This window comes from Anas acuta, chromosome 1 (assembly GCF_963932015.1).
Source record: "Anas acuta chromosome 1, bAnaAcu1.1, whole genome shotgun sequence".
NCBI lineage: Eukaryota > Metazoa > Chordata > Aves > Anseriformes > Anatidae > Anas > Anas acuta.
Window position 1 is genome coordinate 92544714 of NC_088979.1, and position 25620 is coordinate 92570333.

At 40.0% G+C, this 25620-nt stretch overlaps 1 protein-coding gene across 1 annotated transcript in view; it reads right to left on the bottom strand.

The window, feature by feature from the left end:
- Window positions 1–887: 887 nt before the first annotated feature.
- The window catches only part of PCP4 (Purkinje cell protein 4), a 52634-nt gene continuing 27901 nt past the window's right edge, over window positions 888–25620 (bottom strand). The window contains exon 3 of the mRNA XM_068687755.1: window positions 888–1870. Within this exon, the coding sequence (XP_068543856.1) occupies window positions 1743–1870 (128 nt within the window). The 3' untranslated portion in view covers window positions 888–1742. The remainder of the gene's footprint in view (window positions 1871–25620) is intronic.

Below are 25620 nucleotides of genomic sequence, written 5' to 3' on the forward strand. Positions count from 1 at the left end.
ACCAGAGCTCCTAACACCGACCATCACATTTTGGCTTCTCACTAAATTGTTGCTCAGTACCCTAAGTGCCTTAACCTGTGTAAATCTGAGGGCTTTCCCTCTGCAGTCCGGCTTTCACTCACAGCTCTACACCTTGTCAGTATCACTGCTATGGGGGGGGGGGTTCTCATGGGAAGTGATCACCACCAGCATATTATTTTTTTTTCCCTCTATGCTCACCCCTTACTGGTAGCTTCCAATTTATACAAGAGGCCTGATGATCTGTCCTGGTGATCAGAATATGCCTGCAGGAGGTGGGAGAGGAGGGAATGAATGCCTCCAGACAGCTGGGAATTATACCTAAACCTCTCACACCTGAAGCAATCTCAACTCCAGGCTGCTCAGTTAAGGGTAGGCAGGCTGCCACTGCTCAGCCAGCATGCCTGCTTCCACCAGCTTAGAGGTGAGGCTCATGCTGCTTTCTTGAAGAACTGCTATAAACACCAATCCTGCAGAAAACATGCCTGTCTCTGATTTCCCCAGGGATGAAGATGCCTATTGGTACCCCTAAACCTGCTGATGAAGCCGAGGATGGGATTTTTGACACGTATCTGTGCAGTGCATGCCCAAGTTGCTCCATCTAAATAGCTCCATTTGCTGAGTACAAGCTACTTTTAAAATCATTTCTGAACCTTCCCTGTGCACTATATAGGCAGCTAATTCCTGATCACGTCTGAAGCCAGGCAAGAAACTTACATAGGTTCAGTCTGGAATTGGTCTATTGCTCTTTTGCAGCAGGGAGAAAATTGAAATTGTTGTGGCTGTTTTCTATTAATCAGAAACTGGGCTAACACAGTGATAGAATAAGGGGCTCACACAAAATCACTTTAAATTACAAATAGCATAGGTAGAGACAGGGAGTCTTATGATTTATTCATCAAATACTGAAAATAATATGAAAAGACAGAGATGGCATAGAAATAGTTACTGATTATGTAGAGAGTGAACAGCTGCATCAAAAACAGTTTAGAGGATCAGTTTGTTATTTTACAAATAGAAAAAAAAAAAAGCTTTCTGGAATTTGATTTTGCTTTTTGTATTTTGCTTTTTTTTTTTTTTCTCCGTAAGTCAACGCACATCCAAGCTGGGCAATTTGAACATCATCATCCAAAGAGGGAGGAAAATGACAATTTCCTCACTTAAGCTACTTTATTGACATAATTACAAGACAAAAATAAAAGCTTATGGCTTCCTACACCTCTTCTCTTTGTGCCAGCTTCTGTCTGCAACTTTTTACTTTAAGCTCATTACAGAGAAGTAATTTTAGTGTCACATTTGGCTGGCAGCAGGAATTCTCCAAATGAGGTAAGCACGGCTGAGGCACGTGCTCTCATACCCTCAGCAAAAGCCTTGTAACATACGGTGCTGTTATGTCTCCAAGCTTTAAGTGAAGAGGAAAATAGGCATCTGGGCTGGGTTTATCTGTAACGCCGTGCTTGCTGGATTAATGTGAAAAGACAGATGAAGGCAGACACTTTAATTACTTCACCCTAACTTTTTATTACAACATCAAGTAAAATGGTGAGTTACAGAGTATAATGGGCGTGAAACACCTGGGATGAAGTCACACACAAGCTCATGGTTTGTTATCTGCCAATGGGGTTTTAAATATTGATCATTTCTGTACATGCATCTTTGTGTTATTTCTGATTTTCTTGATAAATCATTTCAGGATTACTTTGATTCAAGCTGTGAGGTAGCTACTAGGACTGGGACCCCGCTTTTTTCTTCTGGAATTTCCTGAACTGGGACTGTATCGCCACGGCCGCCCGCTCTGTCTCTGGTGCGTCCATGTCTATGTCAAATTCCTCTTGAACCTTCTTCTGTCCATCTGCCCAAGGAAAGCAAAACAAAACATCAGTATATTTTTCAAACAGAGATAATCACTGTGAATGCCCATGTGAAAAACCCTGTCCCTGTCTCCTTCACAAACATAGACATGATGATGGGGAGTATATTCAGAATGCCCTGGGACCAGTTTTGGCAAACATAGCTGATCAAATCCTCCTCTCTCCCCCAAACAGCAGCATCTCGGACTGCCTGTTTATAGTTATGCACTGAGGAGTGACATCCAAACAGTGCTCTGCTCAGCAGTTACTGAGCATCACCCTGACATCTGAGGAAGTCCTTCTCTGCCCGGCTAATTAACAGTGGGGGGCTGAGGGACCCTTCTGTGCCTCTAGCAGGCAGAAGTTACTTTCCCATCTTTACTTCAGAACAAAAGCACATTAGAATATTTTATATTACAGATAAAGACCCTATTCCATCTCCGGTGTTAGAGGAAGAGAGATTACTTCCTAAGGCTAATTTCCATCCTTTTCACTTGTTTCCTGCCTCATCCCTTTCAGCACGTAACGCTCTTCCCCTCTAAATCATTTATGTTCAATCTCTCTTTCTGCCACTGTGCTGCTCCCCTTCACTTCTCTCCAGGCTCGGTTATTGCCTTTCAGCCTTGATCTTTGGCTCCTTGCCTTCTTTTATTCCCAGTCCTCAGCTTTTTGTTCAATTGCATTCAATCTCCAAATGGACAGCCCAGCTGACTTGGCTGAATTTTGTTTCATCCACCTATGTGTTAAAAGTGCAGCTGTGGGAAAACTCCTGCCCTCATTGCAGAGATAACCCAAATCTACCTGGACTAGCAAGGAAAGAACACATATTCACTCCACCAATCTCATCATACCACTGCATTTCTCTCTTCTCTATGAAGTTGTTTGTTGAATTCATTTATATAGTTGTATGCCAGACCTGCAGTGAACGTCATGCTAAGAGTCTGCAGACAGCTCCACTTAAAGCAGGTGTGGGAATTCACCTATTTTAAACCATTTTACTTTTTTACTCTTGACATTAATACCTCAGGGATGCCTACCCCCAAGCACTGTTAATGTACATCACGAGAAACACTTTCAAATGTGTAATTAAAATGAAAAGAAACTTATTCCCTTCTCTTTTTCTCCTCACTAGAAAACAGGTAAAATTTTCCACTAGTAACACTGCATGATTTTAGCATGCGTCTTGCAGTATAGCATTCCTTGCTCTTCCTTCTTGTTATTATTTGGAACTCTTTTTTTTTTTTTTTTGGTCTATTTCCCATGATCAGAATCTACTTTGAACTTGGCAAATATTTTAAAGGAAAGGTTTTGGAATATTCTGTACTGATTTTAATTTAACTACCATAACCAAATAAACGCAGCTATGTTAATGTAAAAGATATGTCTGCTCAGTATTTTGTTTTATCTAAAAGAACACCTAAGAAATGTGAAAATAGAACAAGAAAAAGTCTGGAGAGGAAGAATAGCTTGAGACCTTATCGTAACTTTGATTACAAGGTATAAAGGTATAAAGGGAAGTGTAGTTATCAAAACTAAGACTTTATGGAAGAAAATGAATCGTACTAATATTGCAACAATCTTCTATAGCAATTCAATCCAGGAATCTCTACAGTTTGTGTAAGTGTTCACGCAACACAACCACGTTAAGTACAGAAATAAAATTATCACCTTATTCAGAAATGAATTCCTTGTGCTTGCAAGCTGTTGACACAGCCGAGGAGGAAAATGAACTCTCATATTAAAGGCATGATATAAGCTGAAACTTAGAGTGGCTTCTTAAAGAAACAGAAATGTCTGTACTAGTTCCTAAACTGATATCGATACCACAACAACATGCTTTGTGAAAATTTTCCCATTACCAGATACCATCTCCTCCACATTGCTGTGTATGCAACTACAGAAACCAAGATTATTTTTCAAATTTCAATATTAAAAGGAATCAGTATTTTCATAATGACATAGCAACATTTTGTTGGTATTTTGGGGGGCTGGTTTTGATTTGGTGTTTGTGGGTTGAAGGGAACTAAGACAAGTACTCACAACATTTTATATGGAAACAAATCCAAAAAAAAGGTACTTAGAACTCCTCCTGTGACAAACTAAGAATCTGCAGTCAGAACATGCATATATAGACTTTTCATCTGAAATTTTTGAGTAAAAAATATCAATAGCATGATCAGCTCTAACAGTAGCCACATTGTGATATCAGCAATAAGATAATAAAAACTGTTTTATTTTTCCATATGTCAAAATCTCTCTGTCATTAATAGGGGCCTATTTACTTAATGTTATTCTGAAGAGTATCATGTACAGATAAATATTCTTGATATATTTTATCAAAAAAATATACTAGCAATGAAATAATCATTTAATCAGCTTTGAAATTGATGAGACTCTTATCAATTTGCTTCATGATTTTTATTTCTGTTGTAACATTTTTACCTTTAGGTTAATCCCTAGCTCACTAGACACAGTACTCAGTCTCAACAGTGGAAAACAAAAGTGGAGTTTATGCATCAATTTAAGTTTGTCAGTATATAAATTCCTGTCATTTAGAAACGTCAATAGGGAAAGCTGTCTGGATGGATGAGTAGACACAATTGGTTTTGTATCACTTGATGAAATCTGGCTTGTACAACTCATGTCCTACAACAGCCTAGTCTTGGCAGTATGTTGCAGTAGTGACTCAGCAATCTTACCTTATGATCTTATAGACTCAAAAGAAGGGCATTTACTATTATTTTGCTGTAGAAATTAATCTTTTAATTTCTTTATAATTTATTTTTTTATCAGATAATATTTGCCTGATCAGAATCATCATTACTGCATTAAAATTAACTGTGCTACAATAACTCACCATACAACATGAAGATCTGTTTTACTTCCTTTTATTTTTGGGCCCATTCTTGTTGAAATCTAAGCCCAAAATCCTTACAAATTCTTTCTGTATCTCTGTTCTTCCAATTAATAAATAGGAACATTAGGACCCTTTGTTTTCAACCATGATTTAGAGTTATAGATTTAAAAAATTAACATTGGCTGAGACACTTACATGGCTAATTACGATTTTCATTGCTTGCTTATAGATGGTATGGAAAAATATAAATATATATATATAAAATGATCGCACATGCATAATGTACATTATAATACAACATGTATATCATCTAGACATAATGGATATGACATACCTGTTTTCTTACTCCCTATGTCCATCCTTATCTTTCTATAGGCATATATGTGTATATCCACATTTGAATATATAGAGAATGTAAGTGAATTTATAGAGAAATACACAGATTTGTTTAAAGAGTTTTAGGTCCCGTGTTAAAATTAAAATAGCTAGATGGGGTATTCCATAAATGGTGGGAGTGGATTGTCTTGCAGTTCTCCCCAAAACAGTTTCTATTGATGACTGTCAAAACACAGACACTTTAACAGATGGATTGTCAATCTGGAGAGAGAATGAAGCGGTGTACCTTCTTTGACTTTGTCTATGCTATGGGAAAAAAAAATCAGCTTTTAGCTTGAGTTGCTTTACTAAAAGTAGCCTAACGATTCAAAATATATCACACCCCACTAACTCCACTGCTTCTGCTTTACTGGATGGTCAAAGATAAAAGCAGAAGTTAAGAATTGACCCACTTAATTACAACAAAAACCCTGCCTGTACATGGGACTTGAACAGATTAGAGATGACCTCACTTCACCAGTTAAGAGTGACAAAGCCTTTTTTTACCCTTTTTACTATATATGCACTTATGCCACAGTAGCTTTACCCATCAGTAGCACTCATACATTTTAAACATTCAGGCTGCTGAATTTGTACGTTCAGATCATGGAATTTATGCAGAAAATTGACTGCAAGCCCATACAAATGTCCCTCTTTCATACACCATCTCTCACTCCTAGCTTTTCTTTCATAAGGGATCATTATCTTGGAAGTGATCTGCAAACCCGGACAATTTTCACCCTCCACAGGCCAGAGCATAGGCAAGCTCTTGCACAGAGTTTACAGTTGGACTTTTTTCTTTGTTTTTGTACCAGTTTGGGCCAACAATTCTGTTTGATAACAAGCCACCTTTATCTAAGCTACCTTTACAAAGTCATAAAGGTAGATCTGAATTCCCTCCCATCCCTGTCACACATTCACACTTTTGTTGATAACCACCCTTTCTAGACTAATTCAGGAGTAGATATTTCCATTTAGGTGGAAAACATAAAATTAGGAAAATGATAATTTTACACTTAGATGCAAATTCAACTTGGATATCAAAGGATCTCTGGTCTTCTTTCACAGGCCCACATGAGGAAAGTAAGATGAACAAGATTGTATTCAGTAGTCTTCAATTCACAAGGTAGTAATGATTTTGAGGGGTTCAGAAATTAAAAAGGTTGATAACCACTGGCCTGCACCTTCCACTTACTAAGGGGATTTGGTTTCATTAGCATAATTAAAAAAAAAAAATCCTAACCTTTCTCACCACACTTAGCTATTTCAAGGCTTTCCATGGAAGATTTCTTCAGACTTGGTACAAATTCCCTCTTCTAGATAGTGACTTCCACTTTTCTTATGAACGGGCCATAACAAACTAGTAGAGACTAGTCTATAAGAAACAGGGAGTCCTTTATACAAAGTGTCCCATATGGGTTCTGATCACCACCAACAGTGGAGGCGGAAAGAACAATCACAGCCCTTGTCACAGCGTGGCCATAAGAAAGGTCTATCATCTGCTGAGTTTTTCAAAATCATGTGCTTATTGTATTTGCCATGTCAGGCAAATCTGAGCTCTGGTGGAATGAACTCCAAGGAGTGCAACATGAACTTCTTGATGAGCCCCACCACTGTAATGAGCATTCATGCCCCAGCATACTACTTTGTAGGACTAAAGACTGAGACAACTTGCGCGGTTCAAATTTTACTTCTGTATATGCAATAGTCGTCCCAGCAGGAGAGCCTGAAACTGCATCTAATTTGCTGTTTTCCAAATCTAATATCCTGAAAGCTCATTTCACAGTGTTGCAAATGAAAAAGATCTATTTTAGCTCCATTTCTAGATGAAACATTAGAAAGCTCTCTGTAATCTGCCACAGTGCCTCATAATCCATTGCAAACATTGGATGGATAATGAAACTGCCTATAACAAGGAAAACGATCAAATCTTACATGTTCAAATCTACCCAGCAAACTCTGGAGAAATGTGGTGCAAGTGTAATTATTCACAAGTATGCCTTCAGCTATTTCTTTCACTTACTTTTTTACTATAAAGAAAAATGAACTATGACAACACTGGAAAAAGAAAACACTGCTTATTCCTTATGGGCCAAAAGCCTGAAGAAGTCTTTTGCAAACTTTGAATAAAGGGGTAAGAGATTAATGTTTCCTAGAAGTGTTCATTGATGGATGAAAGCTGGTTGGCTGGATTTGGGGGAAAAGAGGACTTGCTTTTTATACTCAGAATTCCTCCATCCTCCAGATGAAATAAAGATTGTTTGTCACTGCCTGGAAAAATATTCAGCATGAAAAATTGCATGGGCTGGAGTCTCTAAGTGGCATTTCACATCTTAAGTGCTATCCTCCGCCCCTGCTCACCCGGCCCACATCCAATAGGAATTACGGGACTATGCTGGAGACGGAATATACTCATAAAAACACCTCATTTTTCAGGGGGTAAACTGCAGCATTTGGAAAAAGACTAAGTGAAATGTGGGACAGAATCACAGTGCCCCGTAACATGCTGGAAGCAGTATTTTGCCTGAGGCAGGATCATTACCTCCCACTGTTCAAAAGATTATTCAAGCTGTGACAGTCTTTATGCCACCCTGATCCCGAGCTATTACACCAGGCTGCCCAATGAGGCAGAACAGTCCCTAATTAAAGAGGACCAAAATGGGCAGGAATCTCGTGGATATTGACATTCATGTGGAGCATTATTTTTATGTGATGGGAAGAGTCTTTTTTTTTTTTTTTTTTTCCACCAGGACTGCATAAAGCAACCAGCCAGCTACAGAAAACACGAGTGCTTAGGTGTATGGACAGCCACATTTTAGTCCATGTAACTGCCAGTTTGAAAGCCAAGAGCTGAGTGGTCATTCTCTCCCCTCTATATTCAACTGAGAGGTGAGGAAGAGAAAGATGGGGTCTTGTCTTCTCTTAGAGGGACAAAAAGGAGAGAGAGCTAGGGGAGTCAACCTAGTCTTTTCCTTCTCTGAAAGATGAGGAAAAATAACACCAAAACTGACCTAATGGCTGATGAAAGGAGACAGCCTACTTCTCAACAACAAAACCTCTCCAGTCAGTTGCCAGGGCCAAATTACACAGCAGTTGGCTCTGAGCCTTTGCTTTGGTCACCCAGCTGCTCCCAGGCAGGCTCTCACTTCACAAAGCATCTGAACAGATGGGAACGCTGGGGGAGTAGATGTTGCCCAAGCCCAGAAGAAAAAAGGAAGGTAGTACTGGCATGCAGAAGAAAGCCTTAATCTGCCATTGCCTCCTTTTACTGATTTATATCTTAACCTCTTCTTTTGTTGAATAAAATGTCAAATCGAGGCCTCTCTGAGATCATCAGCTCAGCCGCTACAGCTTGTTGCTCTCTGTGATATCAGGAACAAACATCTCCCAGATCTTCATAAGCATCTTCAGCATTGTACTGGTCCTACAACCTGGCTAGCCTAGTCTAAACAGCAACTGTTGAGGCAGGCTGCTGCAAGGGCTTTGCCTCAGCAACTCTCTGGTGATGGGATGATTCAAAGGGGATTTGCTTATACAAAGAGTCTGTTACAGCATGGTGGGCTGATGGAAGTTCATTATCACGGTACCTACGCGTGTTGACCTCCATGATATTGCTGGTATGATTCAATTCCTGTCACCTACAACTACTTACTGAACCAAGATCAGGATGTTATTGGTCTTTCAGTCAGCTCTGCCTGCCTTCTGAGGTAATATCTAGGTACAAATCACTTGGTGATAACATATTTCACATGCATGCTGCCAATGTCATGACACAAAGATATGAAATTTTGGTCTAACTTTTCTAGATTGATGGAGTAGTTTAGAGCCACTGGTTCTTGTGATTAATTGCTTTACAAAAATGCTAGCAGTAATGCCAACACAGTACCAGGCCTCTGTACAGTCAGTTACATGTGAGCTCTGTGGCCCCATCACCTCCTCAGCCATAGGAAGCACAATCCCTTCAGTCCTCTGAGCAGTGACCCTGCAGCTATGCAACTCTGCCTTCTTCCCCTTCCTATCCATGTCTGCACAACCATGTATCACTAACTGACTCATATAGATAATCCAACTCAAATGTTCAGCTACAGCATTTCTTAAGAACAGAAATTAGCTTCGGAATAACATCTTGATTTTCCTTCTTACTCATTAAAAATGCCTCAGGGTGAGGTATGCATTTTGTGACAAGGAAGGCATCACTACATTCATTCCTGTTTCTTCACTTCGTCATGAACTCAGACATTCAAGGGCCACCTTCCAAAGTCAAAGGCTTTCTGTTCTGTATCAGTAAACAGGCACTCAACAGTGAGGGAGGTTATGGGTTTATACAAAGGTGTTCATTTTTCACAGACAGTTATTTGAAGATGGTAGGTGCTGGAGAAGTACAGTGTCCACACAGCAATCATCTCTGCAACAAAGAGCAAACCTTGGAGCTCAGCAAGCTCCTTCAATTTCAAAAGCACACTATGAAGAAAAATAAAGGTTATCATTAGTAATCAAATTAAATGTAACAGCTATTTTTGTCTGAACCACACTGACCAGCCCCTTAAAGTCACTCAAAGCAAGCTAGAAAAGAATTAACATCCTTCTATTACACCGTAAATTACAATTTGGTATCAAGATGACTTCATTAGAAAATCATAATCCTTTCTTCTTCGAATTGACCTTTACTTTTGTAATACGTTGTTGTTATCTCAAGTTTGAAAAATTACTTTTGCTGTATAAAATAGTGGTTGTTCTTCTATAAATTTAAAATGTTATTTCAGCATGAGGCTTCTGAAGTGTCTGATTAATCCTTCTTTCCTAGCTCTAATAATGTGGCAGAGAAGAAATATTATTTCTGACATAAGATAAATGAAGTAGAGCAAAATTACGCATATTGGGGTAAAATATAATGAAACAGAAAGGAACAGTAATAAAATTCAATCTACAAAAATTGTATTTTCAAGTAATTCGTAGCAAACTACAGATAAATTGATTTTGCTCAACAGTTAATATGGAAGCAAATACTGTTTTTCTTTAAATGCTAATATTACTTAAACAATCATTCCTCACCTCCAAAATAATTTATGTAGCATTTACAGACTTTTAAAATGGCTTAAAAATGCGTAACTGATGCATAGATCAGTATGTAAATGTTAATGGGGATCTAAAAGGTATTCTGGCTATGAAAATATAAGCCATAACTCACATTCCCATGGGGAAATGAAACTTTGTGGAAGTTTGGCTAGGAACAGTGCAAATTAAAATGTCCATTTTAGCTGCATAATCTCATTAGCTCTCTCTAGTAGCTAAAGCTGCATCTGAGGAGTGCTAGACTGACTGCCAAATCCAACCGGAATCTCTGGAAGCTAAAATGAAGTGGTGCTGGGGACCAAGTGATGGCACAGCCATGACCCTGTGTCACTGCAGAATGATGCTCCACCAGCAGGGATGCCCTGAGTCCCATCCTTAAGGAAAGAGTGCCATGATTCTCCTCACAAATTCAGCCCAAAGTCTGCTTGAATGTGATCCCCAGTGTCCCATCACAGTCAAGTTTTAAAAATGAATTGTTATGATGTGGTTTTAATGTCTTGTGCAATTTCCAGTTCTCCCATCCTCAGTCAACACTGTGCCTTTAAGCAGCTTTGCTGTGGAAAGAGCTGCATTTCAGCAGCGTGTGAAGCAAACCGCCCTCTCGCCTCGCTAGTCAACAGCTTGATTAATATATGATCAGCAACTTCCCTATTATGGTAGCATTCAGGCGCTCCAAGTCCTACATGGGAGCCTTAATGTGGTAGGCGCTTACAATTGCAGAATGATAAATTATTCCCCCCTCCGCCACCCCTCAGCACTATGACCTTCCCCATAACATCCTCAGCTGCAAATGTTTAAAACAAAGGCTGGAGAACCTCCTAAAGGCTGCCACCCAGGCTGTGGCTACCTCAGCACACTACCCAGGGCCACAGGTCTAGCCCTGTTGATCCGAGCCGTGCTGCACCACTTGGCATCAGAGAAAAGGCTCTAGCCCATTTTATTTTCTAATAGAGATGTTGCCTCCAGCACTTCAAAAGGCTTTGTAGCTCTAGACCACTTGGGAACTGATTCAAAATGAGTTGGCACATGCTATTAATTGCATGAAGACCAACAATACCTGAGAGCCCTTGCAAGGAAAATGCAAAAGAGAGGTGTTCATCCTCAAACGTGACGCTGCCTCCTTTGTTACATAACAGCAGCACTTTCCAGGAATGTTTTTTGTTTTTTTTTTTTTTTAATCCTTCTCTCTTTGCAGTTTAGCTAGGGAATAAGCTCACAGAAATGGCAGTGTTCACAATATGCCACACAGAAGTAGCAAAAAGGGGGGCTCAAATTCATGCACTGCCAAAGTAAGACAAGCTGGGGAAGATGGCATAGGTTACAGAAGAAAACCTGTCAATCAGAAGAAGGAGGGGAGTCAATCAAATGAACCACGCTATGGAGTCAGAAGGTGTTTTTCTTCACACACAAAATGAAGGAAAAGGAAGAGGGTGATTTTGCCCTGCTCATCTTCCAAGTGTAAAACGAGGGCAGTTTCCGGGCATCATTGTATACCAGCAGAGATCTGCTAGCAACTAATGAGAGCTCCATTTTAAGTTTTCACAGTAACATTTACAAAAATTGTTAATTGGGAGCTTAGAAAGACACAGTGAGAAGAGATTCTCCTCTTGTAAAATTCATTGTCGTATTTTAATTATAATGTATTTAACTGCTTACGCAGCAGTGGGCAGTGTAAAGTGTAAAACTCTGAGCTTTGCCGTTTAACATTATACACTTAAGTGAAGGAGTCATTTCAGTACCTTTGTATCTTCTGTGCCTTATCACATGGTATCTAGAAATGCCTTGTAAATAAGATTAGCCGTAAGAAGCATTTACTTTATTGCAGAGATTAAATGCAAAAGAAATAAATTACGTCCAAACATTGTGACTTTTATTTGCACAAATACAGGCACTATTCTGGGTTGGTAATAGGATAATTACTTTGACACAGCCTCACCATGAAAAAGCCACTGCTTTAATACAAGTATGTACAGTGGTTTTTAACATCTTGCATTACATGGCAGCTTGGGGGTGCTTGGGCCATTCTCACAGTGTTGCAGGTACAAGTGGATATCATAAAGTTAAAAATGGCCCAGGAGGTATTTGGCGTCCTTTGGAGACAACTAAATTGTTGTGGAGTACCTGATCCAGCTCACAGAGTTGAACAGTCTTGCTCTAAGAGATTCTTTCAGGAGTGTATTTAGCAAAAGAGTTTGTTATCCCTCCATAAAACCAAACACATGCTAGTAGAGCCCCAGAGGTGTGATGGATATAAACTCCTGGAGCAACTCCAAGGTCACAGTCTGAGTAAAGAACAGCATACTCTGACAGACATGAATTTATCAAGAGACTCGGGCTTGTGCTGACTTCCACCATCACCCACCAGTAGACCTTACATACTCCTGCATCAGGTGGCTTTGTAACTTCTCTTCCAGCATCCACAAGCACAATCAGTGTGGTGCTGGACTGATGCAGTTTGGCCAGTAGTAGTCTTTTGCTGAATGTGCCATGTAGTGAAATTCTCTCACTAAAGGTACAGAATTTAAATTTCTCTGGCTCTCGAAAGCTGCTACCCAGATGTAGTTTTCCACCATAAAGCAAAGCAATTCTATTGCAGGAGAGTTCTAGGAAATTTCCACTGTTTTCTTTTGCTTGGGCTGTTATCTGAACAGAATCATTAATTTGAGTTTACTATGTCTCCACTGAACACAGAAAGCTGCATTATATGTTTATTTCCCCTGCAGGCTGGTTTGTTTGACTTTCTAAAGAAGAGAGGGGCACCTCAGGAGAATATATGATAGCACTGAAATAGACATAAGGGGGAGAAAAATGGAGATCTTGTGGCAATATGGCTCTGAAAGAGGATGAGAAGGAATTATATGCTGGAGGGTGTTGTCAGTGTACTGCAGGCTGTCTCACCCAGCAGCCATTTGGAAAGCCTTGTTACACATCATGCAGAAACTCATTAGGCCAAACATTCACAAAATGGATTCTAGATTAAAAGCTCTCTCTGACTCCTGAGCAGAATGCGCCTAACCTAACATGTAGTTGTTTACATCAGAGCTCATCAGCAGCTTGCTTTAGAAAGAAACCTACTGCCCACTGGAGAAAACAGACACTCAGAGGGTGCAATTCATCTGACCTACTTTAGGCATCCATTTTAGGATAGCATCGATCTCACCCTCAAATCCTCTTCCTATGTTACCTAGTTCTCTATCGGCTGCAAAGGGAGCTAGCTCATGGTGATGAGCTCCAATGTAGATATTGATACTTAATCAAATGGATCACATTCCCTGACTTTGAGATGTACATCAACTGTCAAGCTTCATATGGACAAACTTACTTGCTATTTCAAACAAAATTCCTTCTCATCAAATAAATTATTTAGACCTTAATGAACAGTACTTTGCTGAAACTGTAGCAGCTAAGAAAACTTATTTGCTTCAGGAAGGAAGACAGAATAAAGAGAAGTACTGCAAGCCTTCTCATACTACACTATCTGTGTTCTTCCATCCTACTGACAGTGAGCAGAGAACAGCTCACCTTCAACAGAGGGTCAAAATGAGCATTTGTCCCCTCTGCTGAGACTGCCAGTGAAGCTGTCAGTCATGCAACTGGTTTATCCTCTCATGATCCCTCAGGAGCTGACTGAACAGTCTGCATACATTCCTCTTCTTACAGCTAAATAGTTGAACAAAGAAAAAAAAATGTATCAGCATCTCTTGCCATCATTTCCATTAATTTCAAGAAGAGTGGATTGTTATTTTTTTGGATGCATGTGTTTCTGTGTGCTAGGGAGAGACTATTTCATGCACAAAATCCCTTTTTTTAAGTGTACATCATTAAGACTCCTTATATTTCCCTAATAAGGGATTACAGTTAACACCATGACAAGCAATATTGAATACTTCATAAGAACAAGCAGACAAATGACAGTTGCTGTGAGAACTATAATTGAATTTGCAAGTTTCTGCAAACACCAAATCTCTGCTCTGCTATTTAGCTAATGAGCCAAGTGATGGCTGCTGCCATTCTCCCGAAAAGTGGAGATGCTCACAAGGAACTTTGTTATACCAAGCACGTGTCAAAGGCAGCCACTGCTTGACTGCAGGGATGAGACCACATAAAGGAGAAGAAATAAAATGGGTGAGTCAGATGTGCTGGGGAAGACCTTCTTAAAGGTATTGCTAGCAGCACTTCACATTGCTGATCTGAGCCAAGGCAGGCCCTTACTGACATGAAGTCATCTGCATGGAGAACTCACAAAACTGTAGGGACCACTTCCCTGTGCATTTCCCCAAAACAAATCCTCTCTCCTTTCCTTCCTGGGTCCCATGCAGCATTTGTGGGTAAGAAGGAGGCATGGCTTCTGCACTGAAATCCTAGATGATGACCACTCAACTGAGAATTTGGATTTTACAGGGAAAGGATATATTTATGCTCTATAAATGTCAAATAACAGAAATTAATCCTTCATCACTCCTTAATGGAAGAAATAGACAAATATCATACATCATTTTTTATTCTTTTTTTAATTTTATTTTTGTTTGTTTCCTACTGTAGAAACCGATGCTAAAGTTAATAACATGACTATTATCTCTGAGACAGAACATAGCTCTGCTCTTCCACAGATTTCTTTTCATAGACTAATAGAAAAGACCTTACTGGCACATAGGACAATACTGTTAGGCATACGGGAGTAAAAAACGGCAATGAATAGATTCTCTGAAAGAGTGGGGAACAAATCAAGAAGGGCAAACTGTCCTTCTCAGCAGCTCACTCATTACTTATAGACAGTTACTGTACGGCGAGGCTGAAGCCTGGAATTCTAACAAGTCAATACCAAAGCTCTGTGGGATTTCTCATTCCTGACTTTAGTGTCTGTATTTATTGAGTGAGGACTGATGGTATAGGGTAATGCAATTTTCCAAGCTTTTTCAAAGTAGCAGAGATTAATGAGCAAGGTCGGGCACCAACAGCACAAGACAGTACTTCAAACCCTGCTTCTACTTTTTTTTTTTTTTTCCTTTGACCATACCATAAAAAAAAAGTAAAATTCCAAACCTTCGAGGTCCCAGGCACTGAATCAGCAACATCCTTTTTTGAGCTTGATGCTATTTCAGACACAGGGTAGAGGGGTTGTTCTCCCATTAGAACACAGTTATGTGTTCTGACAAGCATCTAACTAATACGTAGATCATTAAGGCCAGGTTGCAGTGGGCTTATTGTAATCATACAGACATTTCTTTTTTTTTATATTGGTAGAAGCAAGCACGGTTTTCCAATAAAGTCCCTGTGAAAAGAGAAGGTAAGCCCGTATTTGTAGCATTTTATATATATCAGGAGATTGTGGAGCAGGGAGGGTAAAATGTTCTCATTTTCCTGACAGATGGTCCACTTAACAAACCAACGCAGTACACTGAGGACACAAGGAAAGGTTGTACGTGCCTAAAGCACAGTGCATTCCTGAGCTGCCAATAAAGCAGTGGCTATGAAGTACTACACTGGCCCGCAATCAAAGCTATTTCCCAGCCCTCAGAGCTGTAGCTAAAGACTTCTGTCACCCAGAGTATTCCCTGCCTCCTTCTCCAGGAGGGGCTGTCCTCCCTTTTCTCCTTCCCATTCTCATCCAGCAGCACCCCCTTTTGCCTGGCAGTCCCAGCTAAAAGGGTTAAAGCACGACCACCCTACTAGAGTACCCTTTGTGTAGCCCCATTCGTCTTTACAGAGTCTTTATATACATGTAGGAGACTGAGACAACAACTGTGATCTGTCTGGGACTGCTTTTGTCCCCCCTACATATAGATCTCTGCCTTGTGCTGAAAGGATCTACAGCCACAGCAACATGGGGAAAGGGCATTAAGCTGTGCACAGATTTCAGCAGGTGGTCACTGCACATGCTCATTCATTCAGGGGGGACACACACACTTTGATTTTTACTTGTTTTTTAATAAAAATATTCACATATTGGAGGGAGGCATGATCAGGTATCTCAAGCATAATTAAAACAAAAAACCAAACAATATCAACAAAAAAAAAATCCAGGCAATGAACTGGGAAGCGCTAGCACAGTAAACCTCTGCAAGGTTCAAAAATAAATTATTTGCTATAAATTTATACTAAATGTTTTACAACCTTGTGGATTCATAAAGTCTCCCTGCAACTCAGTAGGTGATGGTGGAGTTTGCTTTTTAATATAAAATGTTTTAAATTAAAAAGAAAACAAAAAAAAAGTTTACTGAGGTAAGATTGGACAACAAGAAGGCTTCCCATTCTGTCTACCTCTCTTTTCACCTCACTAAGTTTTCACCTGATGCCTTTTAACAACTGCTATTTAAAAACAATTTTATCAGGAAGAGTAGGCATTGATTTAACAAAGTGCAGCAATTGCAATTAGACAGTTATTAAGCCCAGTGCCAGATAGTCTAAATGACGTGAAAATCTAACTGAGGCCAGGGAATTAAGGTTTCCCTCCTGCTTAAGTTGTGTGTTTATTGCACACATAAAGTTATCATGAAAGAATATTAAGGTTATAAAGTTGAACACAAAAAAGTTAGTAAATGACAAACTACAGTGCAATTAATTCAGTTCATTTTGCATAGATTATTTTAATTCCGGAAAATTCTGTTTGAAATTCTTGACTTTGCAACCTCTGTAGTCTTAGGAGCATGTGTTTCCCAGATTTAAAGAAAAAATATATATATTCTGCTGCAACATATGGACACCCACACGGCTCGTCAGCATGACTGCTTGGAACTGTTAGATCCACCCCACGGACCTCTTGTTTTAATGAAGTAGCTGACAGCAGCAGTAGGTTGCTGTCCTCTACTTGAGTCAGCAGCAAATGGGATGAGTTGTGTGTTTTGCCACCAGTTTTCATGTGGCAAACAGGAAAGGAACAATGAGACGATGAAGGATATGGGCATCAGAGACAGAGACTTCCTCACTTAATGATGACTTCAGATGTGGTGGCCCTTTTTGTTCTACCTCTTGCATAACTCAGGCCTAGCCCCATATCTTCCCCAGCCTAGATGCTCATTATGGTTCCCAGTAGATCTCAATAATGCTTTATCTGGTTAGTCTTTGTCCCCACAACTGTACTAGGGCATGCCCTATCCTCAGAACTCCATCCTGGCCCATTCCCACACCAGCTGGCTGTTGGTCTCCTCCAGTTCTCTCATCCTATTCCATATTCCTCCCTCCCAGTCCAAGTTTCCATTCACAAGTACCAATCCCTCCCTAATATTCTGGGGTTGTAATTTCCTGACAAGACTTACTGAACTCCTTCATCAATACATCCTTTGACCTTCCTTCTCTATCTTTTATCCTCTCTGGATTCAAGGGAGAAGTTACCTTTCCTCCTAAGCGACTGTGGTGTCTTGGGAACAGCATGCTCTCAGTTCCAGTTCCTGGGCAAAGTCTAGCTTACAGAAGCAATCAGCAGCAATTAAACTGTAATTTCCTCAAGCCCTCCAAAGACAGCAATGGTTTAGTTGTCTTGGTGTGTAGTATTTGGCTCAGTAATGTTGAGTTTTCATTAAAAAAAAATTAACTGCTTCACCAAACGCATGCAAACGCAAGGCTCATCTTTCCAAGTATTTGTAACTTGGCAACGTTTGAAGATAGAAAAGTCACATCCCAGATGGTAAATCTTAAGTTTCTGTTGAAAATGACAAGGGCTCAGAACAATCCGAAAAAAAAGGCCACCAGAAATTGTTTTTAATTGGTAGACATTCTAGTATTTTGTTCAAGCCTCATTTCTGGAAACAACTGGAATGACTTTGCTGAACCCTTCCAAAATAATTCTGCTTGAGGCAAGCAATCAACATGACAAATTTTAGCAAAATTTTGGCAAGGCTATATACAACTGAAAAGTGAGCTTTTATCCAGCAGAGTTCAGCAGTTCTGTGAATAGACCTTGCCACCAGTCCAGAAAATAACAAACAAAATAAGAGTATATAAAGAGAGTAAAATGTCGCAAATTAAACAAAGTAAAGATAAAAGTTACAGAGAGCTGGAAAATCTTTAAATGGGCCAAAAATGGAATGTGATTTTTTTTTTTTTTGAGAATTGACAATGATTCCATGAAGTTTTAACCTCAGAAAAAAAATAGAAAATAGTTTGCAACTTAGAATGATTACACAGAAGGCAGAAGTTAATCAAAGCTCTCCCTTATACATTTTGTGTTTGAGGATTTCTCTAGCACTTAACTCTGCTGCTTATTTGAAACTTGTATACAAAACACTTTCCCTTGTATGAATTTAAGCTTTGACAAATACTTTTTGAGTTCTGCTTGGATTTACAAACATGGCAGATTGTCAATAAAACCAATCAAAACCAGAATCTCAGCTGACACACACAGTTGACCAACCACAGATCATCACCTGAGCCCATGTTTATTTAATCTGTATAAATGTATTTTTACTTCCCCTGTTTCTGAGGATTACAAGGCCCATAAGCTTACAATGTCAATATCTAGAACAACTAGAAATTTTTTGCATTTCCTCTGCATCAGAGAACACAAGCTGGGCTAGTGCAATATCGAATTTAAGCTAGGACATAAGTCACTGACTGGCACCTCAAGTGTTGGCATATGCAGAATGCAGTATATGCAGTATATAGCACACCCCAGAACTAGTCCCCATTGCTCTACCTAAAACCCACCTCGTTTTCTATACTGCTTGAATTTCAGACCTGAGTGTAAAGAAGGCAAATATTTTTTTCTCTTTTCTTCAGGAAACCAAGTATTTACTCCTCCTTTCCTTCCTTCCCAAGCTGACAAGGATGAAAAGAGAGGACAATTGGAAGTGCTCTTGTTTATAACCTTCCAGTTTTAAAGACTGCTTTGCCTCTTCCTTAAACGTGATACTCTTCTTCCAGATAATTCTTTCCTGTCTACCCACCTGGGCCCTGCTTAAATCCAGTTTGGGAAACAGTAAATGTTTTGTGAGAGTGAAGAGAAATAACAGGATGAGGTGCAACCATGACTCCAAATTAGAGCATTAGTCAATTACCCTCTTCTGATGAATGTATGTTCCTCACCACAGACCCACATAGGAAGTTTGCCTGGTAAAATAAGGAGAGGGTAAATTAGGCAGCTAGAGGAAGAAGTAACACTTGACCTAGCTGTGCTGCAGACAAGAAATTCCCTGGCGAGAAGAAAAGAATGAGGAATGAGACAGAAAACACAGTCTCCCTCTCACAGGGAGACAGTAAGAAAGTATGCCAGGAAAGAAACAGCTTGCAGAAAAGATGAAAGGGAAACTTCAGCTTTTATGGAGATGGGAATAAAATAAGGAATAACTAACTCGACCCACCACAGCAGCATGGCCTGCCTAGCAGTGGGACCAGTAGCTTGGAATCATACCAGGACATCCCACTGCATCAGAGGCTTCACCCCACTCTCATGGGCACTCTCATGTTCCCTGTGAGAATAAGGGGACATACTGGCAGAAAGGTATCTACTTACACAAGACAATGACTGGTAAAAAGCTTCAGGGTAGTGAAAGCTTCCAGGACCTTGTGTAAACCAGCAGGAATCACTGAAGCCAGCACATCTGTGGCAATTTGCACCAACCGAGGATCTATCTGATCCTGCTTTCTGTTGCCTACCTCAGTCTATGCAACCTCTTCTGACTAGTAGAACATTTTTGTTTTTCCAAATTGATCACTTTCCTCTGAAGCATGCCTCTGCCAAGGGGGAAACAAAACACCTTTTCTTTTCTTGGACTGACTGAACTGAAATTCTACATTGTTTTTCTTTGTTTTGTTTTTTTCTTTTTGGCATGCTTGGTCAAGCATAACAACTGTTTTGTCATATCCAGGCAGCATCATTTACAACAACAAAAGGTATCCCAGACACTTGAAGAGGAGGCTAACAGCTCTAGCCAGATCACTCTCTAACTCAGCAATTACACTGAAATGTTAAGTTGTGATGAACAACAGTGGAAGCAGTACCCAGCCTCCTGCTTCTAGGCCAGAAACCTCACAACCACACAGCAGAATGGACCCAGCTGCTCTCTATCTCAGCTCAGGTTAATTAGATGCTAGTTTCTATTCTGAAAGTTCAGTCAAGAGATATGCCCTTAAATATGCTGCATGGTACTATTTAATCCTGGAGAAAACTACTTACAGGCTTAGGAATTACTGTGATCTCCTAAGAGTTGTGTGAAGTCATATTTATGGTAGTTACACCATCTTTCCATACCAAGTTTCAAGTAAATTTGGATCTATTTATACTTTGGAGAGGAAAATAATCACTTCTTAGTGATAATGCATCATGCCCACTCCAAAAATAATGACAGCTTTGGTTGTGCTTGCATTTAGGTTCATTAAAACCTGAAATTCAGAACCAAATGCATTGAGAATTAGAAGTTCACACAAACATGTATAGAGGAGAAACTACAAAGAAACTCCAGTATCCCTTAATGTAACTGACCACTGATTTTTGTGTGCGGCACTTTCTGCCGTGAGAAGAAAAAGACAAACAGAAAAAAAATATGTTTTCTAACTTGAATTTACTTTGGACTTCAGCCAGTCCACCATGTAATAAAGAAAATGCTATTGTTAGCAGCAATAATCTAAAAGGGATGAATAAACACCAGAATTCTACAGTAATGTTGTTGCACCTGAGAACAACCTCTAGATTGCATTGCTCACAAGGCCTGCCTGTGGCATGTCAGGTATGGAGAGAATAGCTAAAAAATAGTTTCTTTTTGAGGCTCTTCTGTAATGGGATGGCTTTTAGCTGAAAGACCCCAGAGGACTCCATCTTATGACTCAGTCTCTTACTTTTTATTTATGTGGTCCCTCATTTGACAACCATAAATACTTCAAAGACAGCTATGATGCTTTTCTCTAGCATAGGGCTTGAAAGAGGTCCAATAGTCATTGCAGGCTAGGTGCATCAGACCTCCTGCATGTGGGCAGAGGAGCTCCAAGTCACGCACCTGGTCCCACTGGGCTTGTCTGCCAGTGTGCTGGCAGTACTGTTTATGGATCCTTAATCTCCAGAGCTCTTTGCACTGGAGTCTAGCAGAGCTATTTCCTTCTCCTGAATTCAATAGAGAAAGGAACTTAAGCCAAGGGCTTAAGTTTGTCTGAGATGAGATAAAGTGGTGCTTATTGATAGAATGACTCATGACTGATTGGCAAAGCCTGTGTCTGTGCCCTCCACCGACAGCATCTGTCACCCACTGATAAAGAGGTCCCAAACCACACATTTTCCATCTGCCTTCCTACCCTCTTGTATAAGAGAAGCCAGGAATGTGGTGGTTTTTTTTTTCAACTTCTGCTAAGTAGCACAACATGTCTTTGCCACCCAGAGGCAGACCTCACAAGAGATATTCAGGGTTTAGTTATGAATAGATCCATTGTAAAGGTCACCAAGAAATTTTTGCTAGTGAAAAATCCTGCTGTCTGCTTTATGAACAAAATCATTAGATGAGATCATACTACACCTGTGCTCTGCACTGTCTGCTAATAATTAGTCTGCTGGCTGCTAGACCAGGAGGTAGCTGCTCCAGGATGCCCAACAGCCTTGAATCCAGCTGCTTCAGGCTCTGTCTAGATTTCTTTCCCTGGTTATCTGAGGTGAGGGGGAAAGGGAATATCTGGTTCTCATTTGTGCTGTGTAAACCAGTATGGGGAGTACGTGCATCCCCATCATACCCCAAGATGGAGCCCAGACATAAGTGAAGCTCTGCTATTACACGTGCACTTCAACATCAGCATCTTTTCTCAGAGGTACCACACCCGATACTCTACATCATCCTGAGCGTTCAGTCAGTGAAATCCAAGGCAAGAAGAGTAAGCGTATCTTCAAGCTATATTAATCTCTCCCCTCCTACCCTTCTGTTTAGTTGTACCACATCTGCCATAAACCAGAGAATCCAACCGAAAAATTTCTCCATGATTAATTTTTGCTTCCTGTCTTAAAAACAGACAGACTCTCTCTGCAGTGGCTACAGGGACCTCAGCCCCAAAGCCTAAAGGCAAACATCCCTTTACCTAAACTTAATGGTAAGTATCAGTTTCAGAACATCTGTCATTTGGTCTGAGTTTAGATGTTTTTATTTTAATCTGAGAGATGTCACATGCCCTCAGTGGTGATACTGTACAGACAGGGCAGTATTGGGTGCAATATTGAGGGTCGGTACTGCCTGGCCCTACACCCTCACCCTGAAATGGGGTGAAGCCCTGGTGTAATTGCAGTAGATGCAAGAGTGCCCCTTCATCTCCACTCTGCCTCCCTCCCCATGGGAGTGACACAATGCAAATAGCAGCTTATGGACTGCCACTAAAACAAGGCCTATGCTGCTGTGCGTAGAGGAAAGGATGGAGGGGTGGACTAGTGTCCTCTTCATATCTAAGCACCTTTTGGCCTGAAGTATATATTTAAAATCTCTAAATTGATGAAGTCAGAAAAATAATAATGGAAGGTTCTGCCAATCGTAATGAGAATTAAATTATATTATCAACTCTGAAATAGAAAATTATTAGTAAAAATCATTTACATAGCTGGAGAAATCAGCACGTATATCAAGCAGACAGAATGAACAGGACAAGCCCTTAAAAAATACACAAGTAAAGAGCTGATCAAGGCTAACCTAAACTGTAACCTACAGAGATAAAAGTCGTAGTATATCAGAAGTTAATGCACCATCATTGTGCAATCCAACTAAAGATGCTCAGACAAGGGACTCTGTCCTACACTTTGTGTCTGAAAGAGACAATTGTTGCAATATATTCTCAAGAAGGAAAGCTTCTGAAATATCTATGTAAGTAGAAATGACTTGGAGTAAAAAGGTCATTAGCAATGCAAAAGGCTAACTCTTAGCTGTTGGTCTGGCTATCAGCATGAGATCTGTAACTAAGATTAGAAACTGTGGAGCCAGGATAGTTACTGTTAGATTAGTACAGACACGTAATGAATTCCAAAATCCTACAATAAGGTATTGTTTTTCTGGCTATTAGCCCGGATTTTAATTAGTTCCCACTAATGAATACATTTGTACATGTCCATTCTTTATTGGCAGCTTTTAGAGGAGCTGGTAAATTGGTCGCTGTGGAGTGCCAGTGTTTCACTAATACCTAACAAATAATTAATGCTTTCTCTACCTAGAGTCAACCAGCAGTCTTGGGGTTTCTTTGGCATAAATTAGAATGAAAGATGATATACTCAAAATGCAGTTAGAGTGCTCATTCATCAGCTGCTGTTAAATAATGTTACTGCGAGACCCTGGAAGTGCTGAGAGCTGAGTTCCAGTCTCTGGTCTACCCGCACCATCTCCCAGGAGCTGCCAGAGCACCCTGCCCTATTTTCCACTGCAACTCTTGAAATGCCTTTTCCGTATCTGCTGCTATTTAAGTTTTTTCTTTTCTTGAAAATTCCTCCTTGGAAATATGTATTTTTCTCAGTCCTTCCTATTCCTAACACTGTGCAGACTGGGGAAAAAAATGAACCAAGTGTGCTTGACCAAAGCAAATGCTTTCAGATCCAGTATCTTAGCTAACAAAGACCTCGAGCCAGGAAATATTTGTATGTTTTCACATCCAGATTTCCAAACTGAATATTGCTGGAAGAGCTTGCATGAAGAAGCTAACATCATCCAGATCTAAATAAGGATGAATTGTTTGAGATGGGATTGAAGAGAAATTAAATGCCCAGGTCCAAAACTGTCATTCTGAAAAACCCTGGTTAGCATCCACTTAATTCCAGAGACACATGGGCTCTGTAGTATTATTCACAGATTCCTCATCCCTGACACGGTTGAGCAAGTCAGAAGACATTTAATACCTAAATCAGATTAGGATCTCTGAACACCCAGCTCTCTAGAGAAGCTCATTCTAATAGTGTCATGTCACAGAAGAATCTGTTTCTCTCTGACGACAATAAATGGAGCTTTAGGTCTCTCACACATGTACATGTTTATAGCCAGGCAAGAGGAATTCAACCCCTAACTTCTAGAGAGGAAAAGAGTTTACTGTTAATTGACTCTAATGGCTCCGATTCAGCATAGGAACCCTAGAAATAATGGCCTGAAAAAAAATCTCTTGCATTGTATGGGGAATCTAGGTATTTTATACAAGGTCCTGGAATCCACTCTGAGTGCCAGGACTGGAGGTGTAGTGTTGCACTGGTTCACACTGTAGTGTCAAAGTCACTTTTGTAGCCTTAACTACTTTGTTCTGGTAACTCGTTCAGCTAAGGACCAAACTTTAATCATGCCTGTAACACTCCTGCTGCTCTACATTCTACTGCCTGCTTGCATAAAGGAGCCTGATAATTCCAAATTGCAAGCTAATTTTGGAGCATCAAGTTAAATGTATTAAGAAAGCCGTGTGCTATAAATTAAAATCTTAAAAACCTTCAGAAGAAAATGATTAATACTTTATTGAACTAGTCATATGCAAGGAACTCATAAGTGGAAAAGCATTTTCATTTCATTTGCAAAACCAAGTCTTCTGGAAAAGAAAAACAACAGAACAAAACAAAAATCTATCATATGAAGTAAGGCAGATAATTTGTAGTCAAAAAGAAAAGTGATGTTTCCATAACAGTAAATTCTGGTAACCTCTGTTGTGCATTGATTGTGCTCCTCTTTCATTTTTTTTGCTTCCATTTAATTAAAAAGTCATGCTGCTGAGCTACATCCACCTCTTGTGGCCTTTTAATCACCTCTTGTTACAGTTTGGGAACATGGAGAGAGAGATCTGTAACTTGCCATCAGTCTAGCTCCATGGGCTTGCAGTGTAAATACGATAGTTTTCATATGCCATTGATTCTAATGCTGATACTACACCAAACCATCCTTGGTGATGTACGGATAGATTCATTTCAGAGATAACGTTATTGGTTTTCCTAGGGTTATCTAGGAACAAGCTTGACCTCTGCCCTTCATTTGGGTCCCTATCAGCAGCAAAAGCAGAACTAAATGTTCCACTTCTAAGAGTATTGATGACAGCACGGTTTCAGATGAGTACTCATTTGTGGAAGCAAGCCAGTGCACGTCAGCTACGTGCCAGTCATGGAAAGAGGTCTCATTCTCCCTGGTGCATAGTCAGACAGAGCACTGATAATTACAGACTGATTTCCAAAAGAAATATGGCACTTGTCAAAGGCATAATTTCAGTTCTGCCTTTCCTCATTAACACTTGACGGGAACTCCAGCATATTTATGAGCAATCTAAAAGGCAAAAACCACCAGCATCACCAAAGCTTTTGTAGTATTTTTTCTTAATTTACGACCTTTGTTTTGTGGGATTTTTTTTTCCCCTTAGTGCCCTATCCTGATCTTTACACACCGGCTTCTCAGAAAGGATTAGAGCTCCTACCACCTTTCAGGTGCTCAAATGCCCACTGAAATGCAAGAATTAGACACCCCCTGTGTGCCTGAATGCTGGATCCAACTCACATTGTCATTGTGGCAATGACAAAGGAACCAAGACAAAATTTTTCCAAAGAGG